Source organism: Ochotona curzoniae, unplaced genomic scaffold, assembly GCF_017591425.1.
Source record: "Ochotona curzoniae isolate NIBS_2020 unplaced genomic scaffold, NIBS_Ocur_1.0 scaffold_1852, whole genome shotgun sequence".
In the NCBI taxonomy this organism is placed as follows: Eukaryota; Metazoa; Chordata; class Mammalia; order Lagomorpha; family Ochotonidae; genus Ochotona; species Ochotona curzoniae.
In genome coordinates this window covers 37,144,379-37,162,243 of record NW_024467087.1, presented here as the reverse complement: position 1 = coordinate 37,162,243, position 17,865 = coordinate 37,144,379, and the positions used below count along the sequence as shown (strand labels likewise).

Sequence of the window (17,865 nt, the reverse complement as noted above, 5' to 3'; positions counted from 1 at the left end):
CAAAGGAGAGCTCCCATCCTTTATACCAAGCTAACATCAAAGGTACTCATAACTTTTGTCCCAAATGGACATGAAGGGCAAGCAGCTACCTGAAGGCCTGAGGACTTTTCTGGTGTTCTTCTTGAATATCATTTCACCCTCATCAATAGATACCACATTTTGACCCCCAGGCTGAGTTTCCTAGGAAGCAATAAGGGGAAGGGAATGGAAAAGGCCAACTGGGTGGACAGTGGCATAGGAGAAAGGAATGAGTAAAGGAGGAGAGAGACTAGGGGGGATAAGGCTCAGACTTGTGCTAAACTATAAGAAACTTACCGGAAGGATTAAACACTCTGAAATATTAAAAAAAAATTTACTCTCTTAGGTTGCAATCAAACTCTTAGAAAACTATTTCCAAGTGAACCTGAACTGAAATTTTTTAACCTGAATTTTCTGACTTAAATTTTGCCTAAGAAAGAGAAAGGAGGGAGGGAAAGGAATGAAGGAAGGAGGCAGGCAGGCAAATAACCTGAAGCTTACCTTTTCCACTTGAGTTTTGGGGACACACATCTTCTTCCATTCTGGAAAAAGGCCAGATTTATCCAGTGAGTCCGTCCTGGAGGTAGATTCAGAAGTTGTAAGTAAGTTATACCCTCCCCTTCCCCTTCTACCCAGAGGCAAAAGCTCTATGGAAGAAGAGCCACCAGCTTTGGGTCATCGTGGGAACCAAATCCTGAAGGTACACTTCACTTCTCACTCCTTTGAAAACATGCAAAAGATCAAAAAGATCAAATAAGCAACATTTCTCAGACACATTCATGCCACAAAAAAAGGGCCAGGGGCGGGGCGGGGGGAAAACAGCACTAGCTGATACTGGGCTAGGCACAATCCTTCAGGGTACAGCAACCTGGGGGAATTTTTAAAATTTATTACAGATGTCCCATCCGTTGATTCATCTGCCTCCCCCTAAAATTTCCACAACAGTCAAGGCTGTGCCTGGCCAAAGTGAGAAACCAGGATCTCAGTTTGACTTTCTCATGTCAATGGCAGCAACCCACATACACAAACCATCACTGCTGCCTCCCAAGGTGCACATTAGCAGAAACCCAGAGTCAGCAGTTGATGCAGGGAATTGAATCCAGGCAATTTCATGTGGATATGGGTATCTTATTCACTGAACCACACACCTGCTCCATCCCGGGTAAATTATTTCAGGAAGCTCTCTCCAGAGCCAAATCCATAGAAGTGCTGCAGAAAAACTTCTAGTGAGATTAGAGAATAGATTTCATTTGGCTTCCTGAGGACAAAAAGCTGGAAAACTGAAGCAAAGGAATGTTGCATCCAGGGGCTGGAGACCAAAATGGGAACTCTGAGATGAAACAGAGATGAGAGAAATCAAGGACTCTCACCTGGAAGTGCTATCTGAGTCAGCTGTGTAGCTATCCAGGCTTTCGCTCTCAGCTTCCAGGGCACTCTTCCCACTTTTCAGCTTTGGTACTTCAAATGGCACACTGAAATAAAAGCCAAGAGCCAGTGCTTAAAGGAAGCTGGATCCCCTGCCTTTACGCTGGGCTACTTTTAGCCCAATCACAATGTGACCTCAAGTGATCTTTCTAAAATAAATCTGGGTACACTTTTATAACTCTCCAGGAGCTCCACATTGCTATTGAGGTGGAGTTCAAACCCATTTGCATGGCAAACAATCCTTAGGATTTGTCCCTGTTCACTTCTCCAACCCTATCTTCTACTCCACTCCTCCCCACATTTTCTATAACACAAAAATAAAGTTGTTTTGATCCCTTGAATATCCCCAACCTCCCCCTCTTTCCATGTTTTATTTGTGTGGGGTGTTCTTTTCATAATGGCTGCTCTTCTTCACCTGCCTCAGTCTACTTCAACTCTTTCACGATGTGTCAATCCCTCCCATTGCTCTGAGCACACTCTCATTCCGAGTCTAGATGAGTAACCTTCCTACGTGACTCCCAGAGCACCTGATTTCTTAGTACCAGTAATCACATATGTAACTATTAGACTATCTCTTTTATACAAATAATTTAATTTGTTCGGTAATTTAAATGATCTGTTTAATGTCTTTCTTCTCCATTAGATTAAATTATAAAATGCTAGTGACCACATGTCACGTTCACAGCTATGTTCCCAATGCCAAGAAGAGAGACTAGTGTGGAGTAAACATCCAAAGATTCGATGAGCAAATTCTTAATTTAATACCCTTAGTGTAAACCTAAAGTTGTGGTGCAGGGGGTTAGGTTGGCACCTGTGACCCCAGCATCCCACTTTTCATCCAGCTCCCTGCTAATATGCCTGGGAAAGCTGAAAAAAAAAATACTTGGACCTCTACTAACGATGGGGGTGGGAGATTTGGATGGCATTCCAGATTCCTGGGTATGGTCTGGCCCAGTCCCAGTCATTGCAGCATTTGGGGGTGAACCAGTGATCTCTGTGCATCTATCCTTCTCTGTAACATTTTCAAACAAATAAGTAAATATCTTAATGAGGCTTAAGCATATCTGTGGATTAGTAGCTTGTCTTAAAGATAGTATTCCGAGGACCAAAATCTTTTTCAGTTTAATGAAGGATGACTCTGAGCATTCAAAACAGCAGTCCTCATCTATAAAGGGAAGAACATAATTCCTGGGCCTCTTACCCCAAAGAATTAGTGAGAACAGCAGAGAAGAGGGGAAGAGTTCTTAAGTGTCTCAAGTAATATCCCTTGGCTCCCACGATATTACACGCCCATGGTTTTCCCCTCCAACCACACTGGCGGCCCCATCTCAGTCTCCTTTGTTTCTCGTTTCCCTTCTCCCAATCGGTACATCTTTGGACTCTGTCCAAGCTTCTCTCTTGGGCTGCCTCACTTCTCTATATAGAATAATCTCTAAATGATCTCAGCTAGTCTCATGGCTTTAAATATCCTCTGTAAACTAATAACTCAACTTTATCTCTTATTCAAACTCCACAACTTTGTTTCCCAATGGTTTACTCAATATTTCCAGTTGGACATCTTAAATATAGAAAGCCTAAGATCTAAATTCTAATTTTTCCCCAAAACTGGTGTTTCCTTCAGCCTTGGCAAGTTTCAGAAATTTCTCAGGACAGCCATCTCAAGAACTACCCTTGGCTCCTCTTCCTCTCCCACCCTGACCTCCCTCCTCTCCTCCATGCCTTTTTCTCTATTTTCCAAATTACATCTGTCCATAAATCCTCCTGGCAATACAGTTTCATGTATATCTACCATCTGATTAATTCCCATTCCCTGCATTGCCATTACTCCAACCCAGATCGCCATCATCTAACAGCAACTCTTGTTCCTTCTTTCCTTGTTTCTAAAATAGTCTCATAACAGCAAAAAGGAGCTTTCAAAATATCAGCCAGACATGGGAGCTAGCAATTTCATTTCCAGGTATATATAGCCAGCACATGTTTACATTAAGATTTTTATATGAATGTTCACAGCAGCATTATTCATAATAGCCACAAAGTATAAGCAACTCAAATATCTATCAATGAATGACTAGACAAACAAAGCGTAGTATGTATGTGTATATACATAGAATGGGATATTATCTGTCCGGATGGGGGAATGAAGCTCTGATTTGCACCACAACATGCATGAATCTTGAAAACAGCATTCTAAATGGGGGGGGGGGGCGGGAAGCCAGTCACAAATGCCACATTTTATCTGACTCCATTGCTATGGCATGTCCTGAATAACAGATATACCAAAGAAGAAAGAAGGTTTTGGGGGTGGGGAAATTGGAACTGATTGCTTAATGGGTTTAAGGTTTCTTTTGAGGGTGAAAATGTTTTAAATTTACAGTGATGGATGTACAACCTTCTGAGAGCACTAAAAGTCCCCAAACTGTACAGTTTAATTTTTTGAAATGATGATTTTGTATTATGTGACTTTTACCTCATTTCTTTTAAAAGAGGAAAAATAAGATAATGTTGTTCAGAGTCATCCCTCCCACTCAGGGTACAAAACAGTCCTTACAGTGCCAACAAAGTCTTGCATGCTCTCACACCATCTTTGTGCTGCTCTAATTCCATGCAGGCCCCACCCCCTTGGTCACTCAGTTCAGTTACTCCTAAGTACCAAGCACACACTCTATGTAAATCAGCTGCTTCCTCTGCTCACAATGATCTTCCCCTGGATACCCTTAGGGCTTGTTCTCTTATTTGCTTCATGTCTTTGCTCAAATGTCACCTTATTATTAAGAACTGGCCTGGCTATCCTAAAGAAAACACTATATGTACACACATGCATTCCTGGCACTCCCTATCCCTTTAGCCTACTTAATTTTTTCCATACCACTTGTCAACATCTGATAGGACATGTTCACTTAATTATTTTCTCTGTTCCCCATTCCCCAAATCTAAGTTCCACAAGCAAGTAATCTTTGTGTATTCATCAATGTATCCCAGAACTGAAAACAGTGCCCGACACAAAGTTGGCACTCACAGATATTCTTCAAACAAACCAACAAGTTAATAAATGAACAAAGGAAGAGGTAACCAAAATCTATAGTGTCCTAGCCAGTAGAGAGCAAACTTTCCAAGTGTCACATGATGTATGAAATAGTTCTGTGAAAACAGACAGAAGGGGTGGAAGCCTAGAGTATTTAAGAAGTGAAACAGTAAGTGTTCCCTTGAGAGATGTATTAGCTTTATAACGTAAGGCACAGCAAACAGTTTAATTTCGATATGCATTTTTTAAACTTCATATTCATTCTATTTTCCTCTTTGATACAAAGAAAAGTAAACCACAAGTGGAACCATTTTTCTAAAGACGTGATTTTACAATGGCTCATGAAGAGTGTTTTATGCTTGTATCTTTTCCTAAAGATTAATATGTCCTGATCCAGAGATGATACAAACAACCCTTGGGCAAAAAAAGCAATTATTTGACATCTGTGCAATAAAAAAGAGACTAAGATACGGGAGTCCTGGGCTCTGACTATCTGTATGATCTCAGGTAAATCACTTACCCTGCTTTCTTTCCTGTGAAAATAAAGGGGTTGAATTAGATTATCTCTGAGGCTCCATAATTTTATGGAAAGGATCATTTATGGGCACCTAATCTGTTTCCATGTTTAGGATAAATAAGAGTCCTCCGTGACCAATGAGACAAGTGGTCACAGACTGCCAGAAGCAGTGGGCTTTAGAAAATACATTCTGACTCACAATGTCAGATGTGTTAATCAGGTTCAGCAAATAAAATCCATTCTTATCCACAAAGGACAAAAAGGGGGCCTCATCACCTGGAACAGATGAGTCACGCACACAGAGCCGTGTGCACAAAATCACAGTTTATATATATATAATGAAACACTATACAGATAGCAAAACTAAAGAGTACATCCTTGGTGCTAACACAGCAATATAGTCACGTTGTAGTTTCCCCAAATTTGTTTCTCTCATATTTTGAGCAGTAACTGATACCAATCACCACAATTAAGTTAATGAGCCCATCATTCCCCAGAGTTTCTTTATGCCCCTCTAAAAATCCCTACATCTTAGGCTAGGACAGTGACATAATACACTAATCCTCTGCCTACGCTGCCAGCATCCCTTATGGACCCTGGTTCAAGTCAGGATCCCAATCTAGCTCCCTGCTATAGCTTCAGAAAGCAGCAGAGAGGATGGCCAGAAACCTTAGGACTCTGCACCCACATGGGAGACCTGGAAGAGGATTCTGGCTCCTGGCTTCTGATCAGCTCAATGCTGGCCTTTGTGGCCACTTGGGGAGTGAACCAGCAGATGGAAAATCTCTCTCCCCATCTCTCTCTCTATATATAGAACTCTGACTTTCAAGTTAAATAAATAATTTACAACAAAAATCCTGTACATTTCTCTCTAGCCCATCCCCAGGCCAGTGCTGTTCATTTTCTTAAATTTTATATAAATAGAATAACACTCTTTTTAAATTAGTTTCTTTCACTCAGAGTGATTATTTCAAGATTCTTGGATGTTGTGACATGTATCCACAATTCATTATTCCCCGTTGCTGAATGGTTTTCCATTGTATAAACAAACCAGAGTCCCTTCCTCTGTTGGTAGACATTTGGCTTCCTTTCAGTTTTAGGCTGTTAAAAACAAAGATGCAGTGGGCAACCAGTCTGACTGTATAGACATATACTTGCACACCTCTAGAAATAGCATGGCTGAATCATAAGGTACATTTGCACTGCACATTTCAAGATACTACTGAATTGGTTATTTTAAAGTGGCTACATCACTGTATATCACTAGCAGCAATGTTTGAGAAATCTTGTTTTAAATCCCCACCAACACTTGATAAAGTCAATTGTTTTCATTTTAGCAATTCTAATGGGCATGTAGTAGTATATTATTGTGAGTTTTTACTTTGCACTTACATAATGATAAGTGACACTAAATATCTTTTCATGTGCTTGTTTGACATCTGCATATTGTCTTCAGTGAAATGTCCATTAAAGCCTTCTGCCCATTCTCTATGGGGTTATCCAAATCAATCATTGAGACTTTTTAAGTCTTATCAAGTTTTTATTTAAAGGAGAGAATGACAGGGAAGAGAGAAAGAGAGAGAGAGAGAGACGCTTTCCCCTACATACTCATAACAACCAGGATTGGACCAAGCTGAAGTCAGGAACCAGAAGACTGGGTCATCCATCTGAGTGGCATGAATCCTAGTATTTGAGCCATCATCTGCTGACTCCCAGGGGGTACATTAGCAAGAAATTGGATTGGAAGTGGAGTGTCTGGATCCCAGACATTCTGATATGGAATGCAGGTGTCATAAGTGGTGGTTTAATCTGCTGTGTCATAATGTCTCACCAATTAATGTTTCTTTTTAAAATAGCATACCCAGGAAAGTCATTTAAAAAATATGTGCTCATCTATTTATTTGGTGAGGAATAATCTCCGCTATGCCGGTTTACTCCTCAAATGTCTGCAACAGCTAGGGCTCAGCCAGGCTGAAGTCAGGAACCAGGAACTCAGTTTGTATCTCCATGTTGATGACAGGGATCTAAATACTTGTGCCATTCACTGCTGCCTCTCAGAGTGCATATTAATATAAAGCTGGAATTAGGAGTAGAGCCAGGACTTGAACCGAGACACTCCAATATTGGGTATCTTCACCTCTGTGCAAAATAACCACTCCAATATCACTACATTTTCACTTAACACATATATAGCGTCATCCATGTTTAAACATAAAATTTAAAATTTGAGGAATCCATCTCATGTGAATACTACCTTGGTGGTCCAAATGTCAAGATTATTAATGATTAACGATAATTGTCAAAGGTAGAAGCAATGACATTAATAGAGGATTTTATATAGTTCTGTATTGTTTTCAACAATCACATGAAACATGATAAGATTATTTTCCGGGGCCAGCATTGCAGCATAATAGATAAGCCAAACACCTGTATTGCTATCATCCATATGAGTGCTGGTTTGAGTCCTGGCTGCTCTACTTCTGATCTAGCTCCTATCATAGTGCTTGAGAAAGCAGTGAAAATGGCCCGAGTTCTTGGGTCCCAGCACCTACGTGGGAGATTCAGAAAAAGTTCATGGCCTCAAGTACCAGACCAGCTACAGCTTTTGTTGCCTCTGGGGAGTGAACCAACAGATAAAAGATTGTCTGCCTGTTTGTCTGTCTGTCTCTCTCCTCTAGCCCACATCTCTGACTTTCAAATAAATAATTAAATTTAAAAAAAAAAATCATTTCCCTTTGGTTAAGGGAAAATTATGGGGGAAACTACACACACACACACACACACACACACACACACACACACACACACACAATGCAAAATATTCACCAGCAGTAACTGATGAGGCAAGGAATAAATCCTCAAATCATAAAGTTCAGAAATCCATGCTAAGAAAACAGAAGATTTGCCTTAGCATACATCATTCACGATTTCTTCAAACAAGGCAATGTATCAATTGAGTGGGCAATCCTGGAGTAAGCTAAAAAAAAACAAAACACCCAAGATTTGTAACTCCAGGTGTCACTGCAGAACCCCAAGAAACACAAAGATTTCCAGGGCATATGTCATCTTCTAGGACATGGATATGAGTGTAAGGATTCACCCAGAGTTGACACAACGATGCACTTGGATCACAATGATACAGGAAAGTCTTATGGCAAATAAGGAAAGAACTAATGAGGTTAATAAAGACTGCGTTGAGCCTTGCTAAGTTACTAAACTTCAAGAAAAAGAAAATTTTCAGGCAAATTCTCTCTCTCTCTTAAACACACACACACACACACACACACACACACACACACACACACACACACTCAAAATTACCTATCATGGAGAAAACAAGAGTCAAGTTGGCCTCAGACTTATTCACAGTTACATTCAGTGACAGAACACAATGAAGCAATGTCTAAAACATTCTGAAAGAAAACGTGACCCAGAAATATAATATCTAGCCAAGACACTGTTCAAGTATAAAGGTACTTGGCAGAAGTTCATAGAATGAAAGAATGTGAAACATATTTCAAGTTCTTCTTGAAAGAACTTGTCAGTGGTGAAAATCACACAAAAGAAATAAATCAAAGCGAAGGATTCAGGAGTAGTAAAGCAATGGTACAAGCTCTGGCTGTAAATGTATAATTCTTTCAAACATGAAACTAAAGCTACACAGATAAAAAAAAGGTGATGGTTGCATAACAGAATATAAATGTGATGAACCTTTATAAAAATTTGAGTAACAAATATTAGGAATAGGAAGAAAGGACTGAAGTAAAGTATAAAAAGCTACCCACTTCCTTTTTCACAGCACAATGCTCCAATAATGCTTAATAATGAAACAGAGTTTAAAAATGACAAACTGCCGCAACCATTACAGCATATTACAGCATAGAGGGTTAATCTTCCACTTAGGACACCAGTACCCCATATCAAAGTGCCTGAGATAGATATGCTTCCGATCCAGCTTCCTGCTAATGCACACCCTGGGGGCAGAAGCTGGTGGCCACCCATAAAGGATACCCACATGGAGTTCCTGGCTCCTAACTTCAGCCTGGCTCAGTTCAGCCAAGATGTTGCAGGCATTTAGGAAATGAGCCAGCAGATGGAAAATTATATTTGTGCATACACATGTGAGTATGTTTGGGTATGTTTTTCTGCATTTCAATTAAAAATAAACTTTTAAAAATAATCAGTTTAAGAAATAATAATGGTAATAAATGACTAACCACTAACTCTACTCTCAGGTGCTAACAGAAATAAAAATATGTATCTGTACAAAACTTATGACAAATATTCATAATAGCATTAACCTTAATAGATAAAAGGTAGAAATAAGTCAAATATTCACGAACAGATGAATATCACATACACACACAGCAGAATATTATTTGACAAGAACAAGGAATGTAGTGGCTGGTATAGAACAGCAAATCAAGTCACAGTCTGAGATGCTGGCATCCCATGTTAGTGTGCTGTTTGGAATCCCCAACTGCTCCAATTCTGATTCAGCCCCCTAACGTGCCTGGGAAGGTAGTGGATGATATTCTAAGTGCTTGGGTCACTGCCTCCCATGTGGGAGATAGAGTCACAGGGGAGCACATGTTGCATGTCTGGTTTTTATGTGAAATAATTTAGGAAAAATATAAGAGTACTTCAACTTAATTCCACAAAATAATGGAATAAAAAGATAAGCTTATTTTGGTGCAAGAAGTTCAGAATGCATTTTCATAAACTTTTTGATAATAGTTAAGTAGATGAGTGATTGCTTAGGGCTGTGAAAAGGTATGGGGGCTGTAAAAAAATGATTGCCAAAGGGCATAGGGCTTCTTTTTAAGGTGATGAAAATGTTCTAAAATCAAGAGAGGTGATAATCATACAACTGTGAATACAATAAAATTCATTACACTTTACATCATAAATGGTTGAATTCTATAATGCATGAATTGCATCTCAATAATGCTGACACCAGAAAAAGCCCTAAAAATAACTACTCAACAGTTTTCTTAAGATTTTTATTATGTTTACAGGGATGTTAAATAGCTAATATCTTTTACAGTAAAGAAACATTTCTCTGAAGATTATCAATTCGTCTACTTTTGAGTGCTTCCTCAAATTCTAATAAAATGTAACAGAATAATTTTATTGTATTATGATCAAATTTTAAAAGTTTTCAGTCTATTCACTCAGTCATTTCTCTACTTATACACACATCAGATATATGAAATGATTTTCATATCATGTGAGACCTTGGATAGCAGGAAATTGAGTAATTTTTTGCTTTTTTCCCCCTTTGTTCCTATATTGGTCAAAGTTTTAATAATGAGTATGCGGCATTTTGATTCATCTTAAATTACTCTTATTAAAAAAACAAAGTATATTTTAAAATGTTAACATTGTTACAGCCTACATATGGGCAGTGGTGTTTGGAATGATGTTTTTCCTCTTTATTTACTCTTTTTTGTACTTTTCACTTTTTTCTTTAATACGCATCTATCATTTTAAAAACAGAAGACTTAAAATAATAAGAAGAAAATTAAAAGGATGCGGCAGCATCTGCTTGAAACAGTTGGCTCTTACCTGCGCTCCTTGTGCTGCTCCTGAATGATCTTTCTCCCAGGCCAGACGTTGCCCATTTGAGGCTGATGAATGAGGGGTTGCTCCACCGTCTCTCTTTTATTCACTTCAACACAAACAAAAGCATGTCAGGGTGGTGGTGATGAAGCCAGCGACTGGAAACAATTGTCCAAACTTGTCCCAGGACACACTACACATGTGCATACAATCCTTCACACCCCTTCCACCTCGAACCACTGAGCCCATACAGTTACGGCATCCCCAGACAGTATCCACTAGGATTCTACTCCAAAGGCTCCAGCACCATGGATAATTCCTGCCAGGAAGCATCTTTAGACGAGGTCAGTACCTGCAGGTTTGCGGCGCAGAGACATCCTGATTATCTCACTGCCTGTGCGGTAAGCAAAACGATTCACTTTCTGGTCATAAAACCAGTCTCCAGTTGCTTTCTTCAGCTCTCTAGGGGAGATAAAAGAAAACAGTAGATGGATAAAGAATGGCTCTTATCATCTATCAACAGAGGCCAAGAGAAGAAATTCTCATCACAGCCCAGGGTATCATGCCCTATCTCTTCAGCCATAAGTGACACTTACATTTCCTTGGCGCACACCTTGCACCTCCAGGTTCCATTGCTCTCATGGACACGGCAGTCCCGACACACCAGATGATTACAACCCCGACAAGTATTGGTCTTGGGAATAAAACGTCCCAGGCTCTCCTGGCAACGAGCACAGGTCCTATCACTGTAGTGTTGGCTGCCTCTCTTGGCTCCCTTCCTTTTTATTTCCAGCAACTCATTCTTCAGTCGCCTGCCAAGATCCAAAAGAGAAGCACATCTAGATTCAAGATCTGCACAGGTTGTCTGGATAGGGCTTGAGGAGTAAACACAGTAAAGCCATTCAGTTCTATTAAGGCAACAAACTCTGGGCCCCAACTTGACCCAATAAAGAATTGTTAGTGTTGTGTATATAATTTCTGAGAGTCAGATGGGTGGCATAAAGCAAAATCCAAACATCACTGGGATCCCCCCCCCCCACATGCTTTTTCTGAGACTCTTACCTAATCCTTTTCTCATCTGCTTTTCGGAGCTCCTCGTCTCGTTGTAGAACATCAAGGATCAAATCCCTTTCCATCTCCGACAGAAAAGACAGATCAAGCATCTCCGACATGATTTCTGGTTTTTTTTTCTTCAAAATAACCAGACAAGGATAGTACTGAGTTGCCTTCAATGAGAGAAGAACTAATTTCACAAAAATGGCTTGCACCAGACCAGAGTCACAGTCCTAAAAATCTTTCAGGGGACAACAGGCTAAAGAGACAAACAACAAGTATGGATGTATTTACCACTCCTACTTCACCTGACTCATGCCCTGAAAATTAGAAGGTCTTTCTTTTAAAAGAAGAAAAAGCTGTTCATTACTCTAGAAGAGAATTGGGTCTTTCAGCATAACCATATTATTCAGGAAAGAGTATAGAATTACTGACTCAAATTTCCCCTTCACAAAATGCATCCTCAATCATACAATATTTAGTTCTTAAAGTTTGTTCAACTCCCAAGTCTCTTAACCCAAATAATGAGATATTTGATTTCTGAAAGAGAGGAAAAAAGCACAAAAGGACTGTTGGCAATTTATACCCATTTTTCTTCATGACCAGTTTCCATGTTCCCAGGATTCAGCAAGTTTCCTGCTATACTTCAAACACTTACGCCACCCACTACATCAAACAGTAATCCTACTACATCAAATACATCCTTACTACATCAAATAGTAAATCCTATTTCCTCCACTTTACTAAACTAAGAGAAAGTAAAGAAAGTAAGCTCTTACTGTACTATCACTACCTGAAGGTCTGTCCCATTTCATAAACATCTGTCATGCCCCACTAGGACAGGCATTGTGCAAAGTATTTTGAAAACAGAGCTCATTAAGATACAGTTCCTGGGGCCGAGTGTGGTAGTCTAGTGGCTAAAATCCTTGCCTTGCAAATGCTAGGATCACATATGGATGCTGGTTCTAACCCTGGTGGCCCCTGCTTCCCATCCAGCTCCCTACTTGTGCCCTGGGAAAGCAGTCGAGGATGGCCCAAAGCCTTAGGACCCTGCACCCGCGTGGGAGACCCAGAGGAGGCTCCGGTCTCCTGGCTTTGGATTGGCTGTTTTGGCCATTGTGGCCATTTGGGGAGTGAATCAACAGATGGAAAATCTTCCTCTCTGTCTCTCCTTCTCTTTGTATTTCTGACTTTTCAATAAAAAAATAAAATAAATTTTAAAAATATATAGTTCCTGACACAATAAATTTAGCTACCACCTGCAATCCTGGCATCCCATATGAGTGCAAATTTTGAGTCTAGCTGCTCCACTTATGATTCAACACCCTGCTAATGTGCCTGGGAAAGCAGCAAAAGATTGCCTAAGTACTTGGAGGCCTAGATAGAGTTCCAGGCTACTGGCTTTGAACTGAACCAGTATCAGATATCACCTTGCTTTTCAAATAACTCTAAAACAAAGAGAGAAAATAGAGATTTGGTAGTCATTGAAGTCAAAGGGACCAGCTTAGGCAACATGAAAAAGAAAATGAGGATTGTACTTACTTTCCTTGTTCTTACCTTAAAACTAAAATCCTCTTTCACTTTATTTCTATTTTATTAATTACCAGAAAGACGTCTAAGAGCATAAAGAGTATAGCAAAGCTATACAGGTTCTTGAAACTTGAATGTTTTCCTATTTCCTTGGCTTTACTAAACTAAGAGAAAGTAGAGAAAGCAAGCATCTTTCAAAGGTCCTTGGATCATCTTCAGGAAAGCTTTTTAGTTCTTATCCACAAGGAAAACATATCAGAGTTCTGCAAAAGTTCATGAAAAATGCATATTACTGAAAACAATGCATGGATCTCATTTTTTTTCATAAAATGAACTTGTATATTAATTGCATTTTACATGAACTTTCTGAAGTACTCTCATATACTCTCTATGGACACAGGACTTTTTCAACATGTTTCTGCATCTCTGAACTAATAGATTATCTAGCACATACTATCACATATGCTCCCAATATTGGTGATCATCATAAATATCTATACCACAGCAATTTCACATATCAAGAATTTACTGCATTCTGGTAAGTGCCCTACAAATATGAGATAATTAACTTAATTTTTCCCAAACTGAGGGTGAGTAACAATTACTATCATCATTGTATTGATGAGGATAAGAAAAAACAACAAGTACACTAAGTTTCTGGGATTGTAATCTAAGCAATCTGATTCCAGAGCTGATGTCACACTGACTCCATTCCGGCAGAGTCATGACCAGGACAGCCATAAAACATTGAACAATCAGGGGCCAGCCCTATGGTGCAGCATGTTAAACATCTACTTGCAGCACTAGCAATCCATATGGGCATGAGTTTGAGTTCTAGATGCTCCATTTCCAATCAAGCTCCCTGCTAATGTACTTGGGAAACTAGCAGAAGATGATGCCCCAAGTACTTACTTCAGCCCCTGCACCCAAGTGGAACACCCAAAAGAAGCTCCTGGCTTTGGACTGGCCCAGTTCTGGCCTTCGTAGCTATTTGGGACTGAAACAACAGGTGAACAATGTTTCTGTCTCTCCTTCTCCCTGTAACTCTGTTATGTCTTTTCTCCCTGTTCATCCTGAACTCCAGATGGCTCAATACTTGAACCCCTCTAACTTCCATACCCATGTTTTATCTCAGCCATAACTACTCTTTGTGTGTGTGTGTGTGTGTGTGTGTGTGTATGTGTATCCCAAACCAGCCACATCTGCTCTCACATCCAAGTACTACATGGTTCCTAGCCTATAACTTCAGCTGAACTCTTGTTACCTATAAATCTTGTTACTTACATGTGTCCAGTTCCCTTACCTAGTGCTTTCATGTTTCATTTTCTTCTTTCAAATTTATTAATTTTTATGTATTTGAAAGGCATATGACAGCAAGTAGGGGAGAGAGGGAGGGAGAAAGAAAGACTTCCATAAGCTGACTAACTCCTTTAAAAATGCTCAAAAGCCACAAATAAGAATCTAGAACTCCATCCAGGCCTCTCACTTCGGTGGCAGGGACCCAAGTAGTTGAGCCTTAATCTGATGCTTTCCAATTTGCATATTAGCAGCAAGCAGAAGTAGAACTCAATCCCAGGCACTCCAGTATGAGACATGGGAGTTACAAAGGGTAGCTTAATCCACAAAACCACAACATCCATCCCAAGATTTGAAGTCTTCCTTTATCTCACATTCTCACTTCCTTTCTCTCTAGCCCCTTCAGCAGACATCATACTTGTAAAAACAATTTTTAAGTACATAAACAATAAATGTTATCAGTTCTCTGCTTCCTCTCTCCCATCACACAACAATCTGATTTCTTTCAGTACAGCTATATCCCACCCACACCCTCACCTTCCACCGCAGGCTGCTGCTGTTTCCAACACTAAGCATATTACAGCTAGCCCACTGAGATACGATCTTACAGAACAGTAGTGGCGAGAAGAAAACACAATAACAAAAATTAAAAAGCATGGAGCAAAAGCAAAATGTAGAAAAAATTGAGACAAAGAGAAAACAAAGGGTAAGCTAGTAGAAATAAGTTCATTTAGTATAAATATATATATATGAATATAAAACATATATTCAAGCATAAGTCACTCTTTAAAATGCACATTAAATGACTGGATAAAATAAAAGAATCCAGCCATGTTCCATTCATAAGGGACACATATATAAAGCATAAATTCAAGGAAAAAACAACTGCCAAAAATATGGGAAAAATACACCAGGAATTTCCAAAAGAAAGTCTAGCCAGTTGTTTCAATACATAAAAGCAAAATAATGAGATAATAAAGGCATTATAAAAGAGAAAGCCATCAGAGATAATAAACCTGCTTTTACTAATAAAACACTCCCTGTACAAAACATTAAGTATAACTAGAGGGAGAACTTGAAAAATCAACCTTCAAAATGGGACATTAATATTTCTCTAAATTACTGTTGTAATTATTAATCGTACAAGCAGGTAAAATGCTAGTAAATATATAGTTGTGTGTAACAGCAAAACGACTTTGATTTAATGGATGTATGAAGACTCCTATTCCAAATGAAGAATCTCATTATTTTTAAACACATATGGGGTCTTCTAGGTTGTAATACAAGTTTCAGGTTTATTTGCAAATGATTTTTTAAAATCCTTCCTATACAGACCATTCACTCTCTCTCCCTTGGTCTCTCTTTCCCTTTCTCTTGGTCTATAACTCTTTCAAATAAAGCTTAAAAATAATTGGTCTGACCTCAGTGGCAGCATAATGGACTTGTGAAATTTCACAAAAGACACCCATTGTAAAACTGGAGGGGAGGGAACTTGGGGAGGGGGAAGGGAGACCCCAGTGCCTATTAAACTGTGTCACAAAATGAAATAATAATAATAACAATAATAATAATTTTAAAACAATTAGTCTGTACCCCATAAATATGCACAATTACTAAATGCTAATTTGAAATATTTTTAAGTTCAAGGAGATGGAAATGCTAACTAACCTGATTTGATCATGACCCCATCAATACAGCTAAGATTATCCACTGTGTCCTGTAAGCATGTACAAATAAAATAGTATGCCATTGTGGGTGTTCTCAAAATGGAAGCTGATATGAATTAGGAAAACAACAAGTAATATCCCTGCCCTGGGGAGCAGGTACAAAGATTTTGCCTTGTTACCTCTGTTGAGTACACCAGCATCCCTCTCTGCCAAATGTGCCATTCTGCACATAAATGTGAATAATACTTGTACTCAAACTAGAAATTTCCTCTAGATGTGATCTCCTTGAGCACAGGTATTGCATCTGGACCTCATACCTCCTGGAGCTTAGCACAATGTCTGACACACAATATGAGACCATTAAAAGCTTTGTGAGTGTTGTCACCTAGAAATCTATTTTTGTGTTTAAACTTAGACCCACACTGGGACTGGCATTGTGGTGGAGTGCTTAAAGCCTCTGCCTGCAACCCCAGCATCCCATATAGACACACCATTTTGAAGCCCAGATCTTCTACTTCTAACCTGGTTCCATGTTAATGGCCTGGGAAGGCAGCAGAATATGACTCAACTGTCACCCACATGGGAGACCCAGATGAACCTCCTGGATCATGGTTGTGACCTGGCCCAGCCCTGGTTCAACCCTGGCCATTTCATCTTAAGTAGAACTAGTGGAAATGAACCAGTGGGTGGAAGACCTGTCTCTCTAACTCTGGCTTTCAAGTAAAATGAATATAAACATTTAAACCCAGAGAAACAGAAGAGTGGTAACAGAACTGAGAGAAAAATATTTTTATGAGTCAGTAGGTGTGATGTGTTTAACTGTGGACTGTGGAAACAAATTACTTGAATTTGAATCTCAACTTCATCTTTACTAAATGCGTGACCTTGAGCAAGTTACTAAACTTCTCAGTGTTTCAATTTCCTCATTTGTAAGTGAAGGTAATAATTGCACCTACCTTTGTAGCTTATTAAGGTCAAATGAGTCTTTTAAATATGTAAAGGATTTAAAATAATGCAAACAGAGATAATACTCTCCAAGTGTTAGCTATTTTAACTTTGCCACTTTGAATATGTATGTTCATGCTTTCAGAAATGGGGTCTCCGGAAATGAAATTCATTTTCTTTTATGAAATACAGATGAATTGTAAGTTAAACTGTGTCTAGACATCATTTAAAAATTGAAGTGCAGAACTATATTAACAACCTGATATACGACAGAAGAATTTTTACAAAACTGATCCATGTTTATAGAGTTAAAAGCCACAACAGGTATTGAATTATTCCTCTAAGTTACAGGTGGTAATTATGTGATGGCTTTGTGTAAAAATTCTAATGATTTATTGGCCACATCTCACTAAGGGGATATGATTAAAATGATGCGATAAAAGTATTTCTCTGCTTGGGCTAGAGACAGCAGACAATGTTGGCAAAACTTACACATCACAGAATAGGAAAAAGTAATCCGAAGTTACTCAACAGATACATTAGTCTAACCAAAAAATCCTGAATCAAACTGCTGTTAAGCAAATGGGTACTGTGTTTTATAAAGAGAACGATCAGTAATTTGATAGCTACACTGCTGCATGAAGAATTCTGTATATTTTTCAACACAGGTATTTAGAATTGATTTACCTATGACAAACAAATAATGTGGTGCTGTCTACATTTCTGAAAAATGAGAGCTGAAACTGGGCTACAAATTATCATTGGCTCTAATGATTGGAGATACTAAGAATGTCTGCAGACAATATGTAGGATAAGAAAGAATAAATTTC

At 39.0% G+C, this 17,865-nt stretch overlaps 1 protein-coding gene across 1 annotated transcript in view; it reads right to left on the bottom strand.

Moving 5' to 3' along the window:
• SYTL4 (synaptotagmin like 4) overlaps positions 1–17,865 on the bottom strand; it is a 52,710-nt gene that overhangs the window by 13,833 nt on the left and 21,012 nt on the right. Inside the window, exons 2-8 of the mRNA XM_040999886.1 lie at positions 11,607–11,770; positions 11,141–11,356; positions 10,897–11,006; positions 10,551–10,653; positions 1,389–1,490; positions 520–595; positions 90–180 (exon numbers count right to left, since the gene is read on the bottom strand). Coding sequence (XP_040855820.1) covers positions 90–180; positions 520–595; positions 1,389–1,490; positions 10,551–10,653; positions 10,897–11,006; positions 11,141–11,356; positions 11,607–11,716 — 808 coding nt within the window. The 5' untranslated portion in view covers positions 11,717–11,770. The remainder of the gene's footprint in view (positions 1–89; positions 181–519; positions 596–1,388; positions 1,491–10,550; positions 10,654–10,896; positions 11,007–11,140; positions 11,357–11,606; positions 11,771–17,865) is intronic.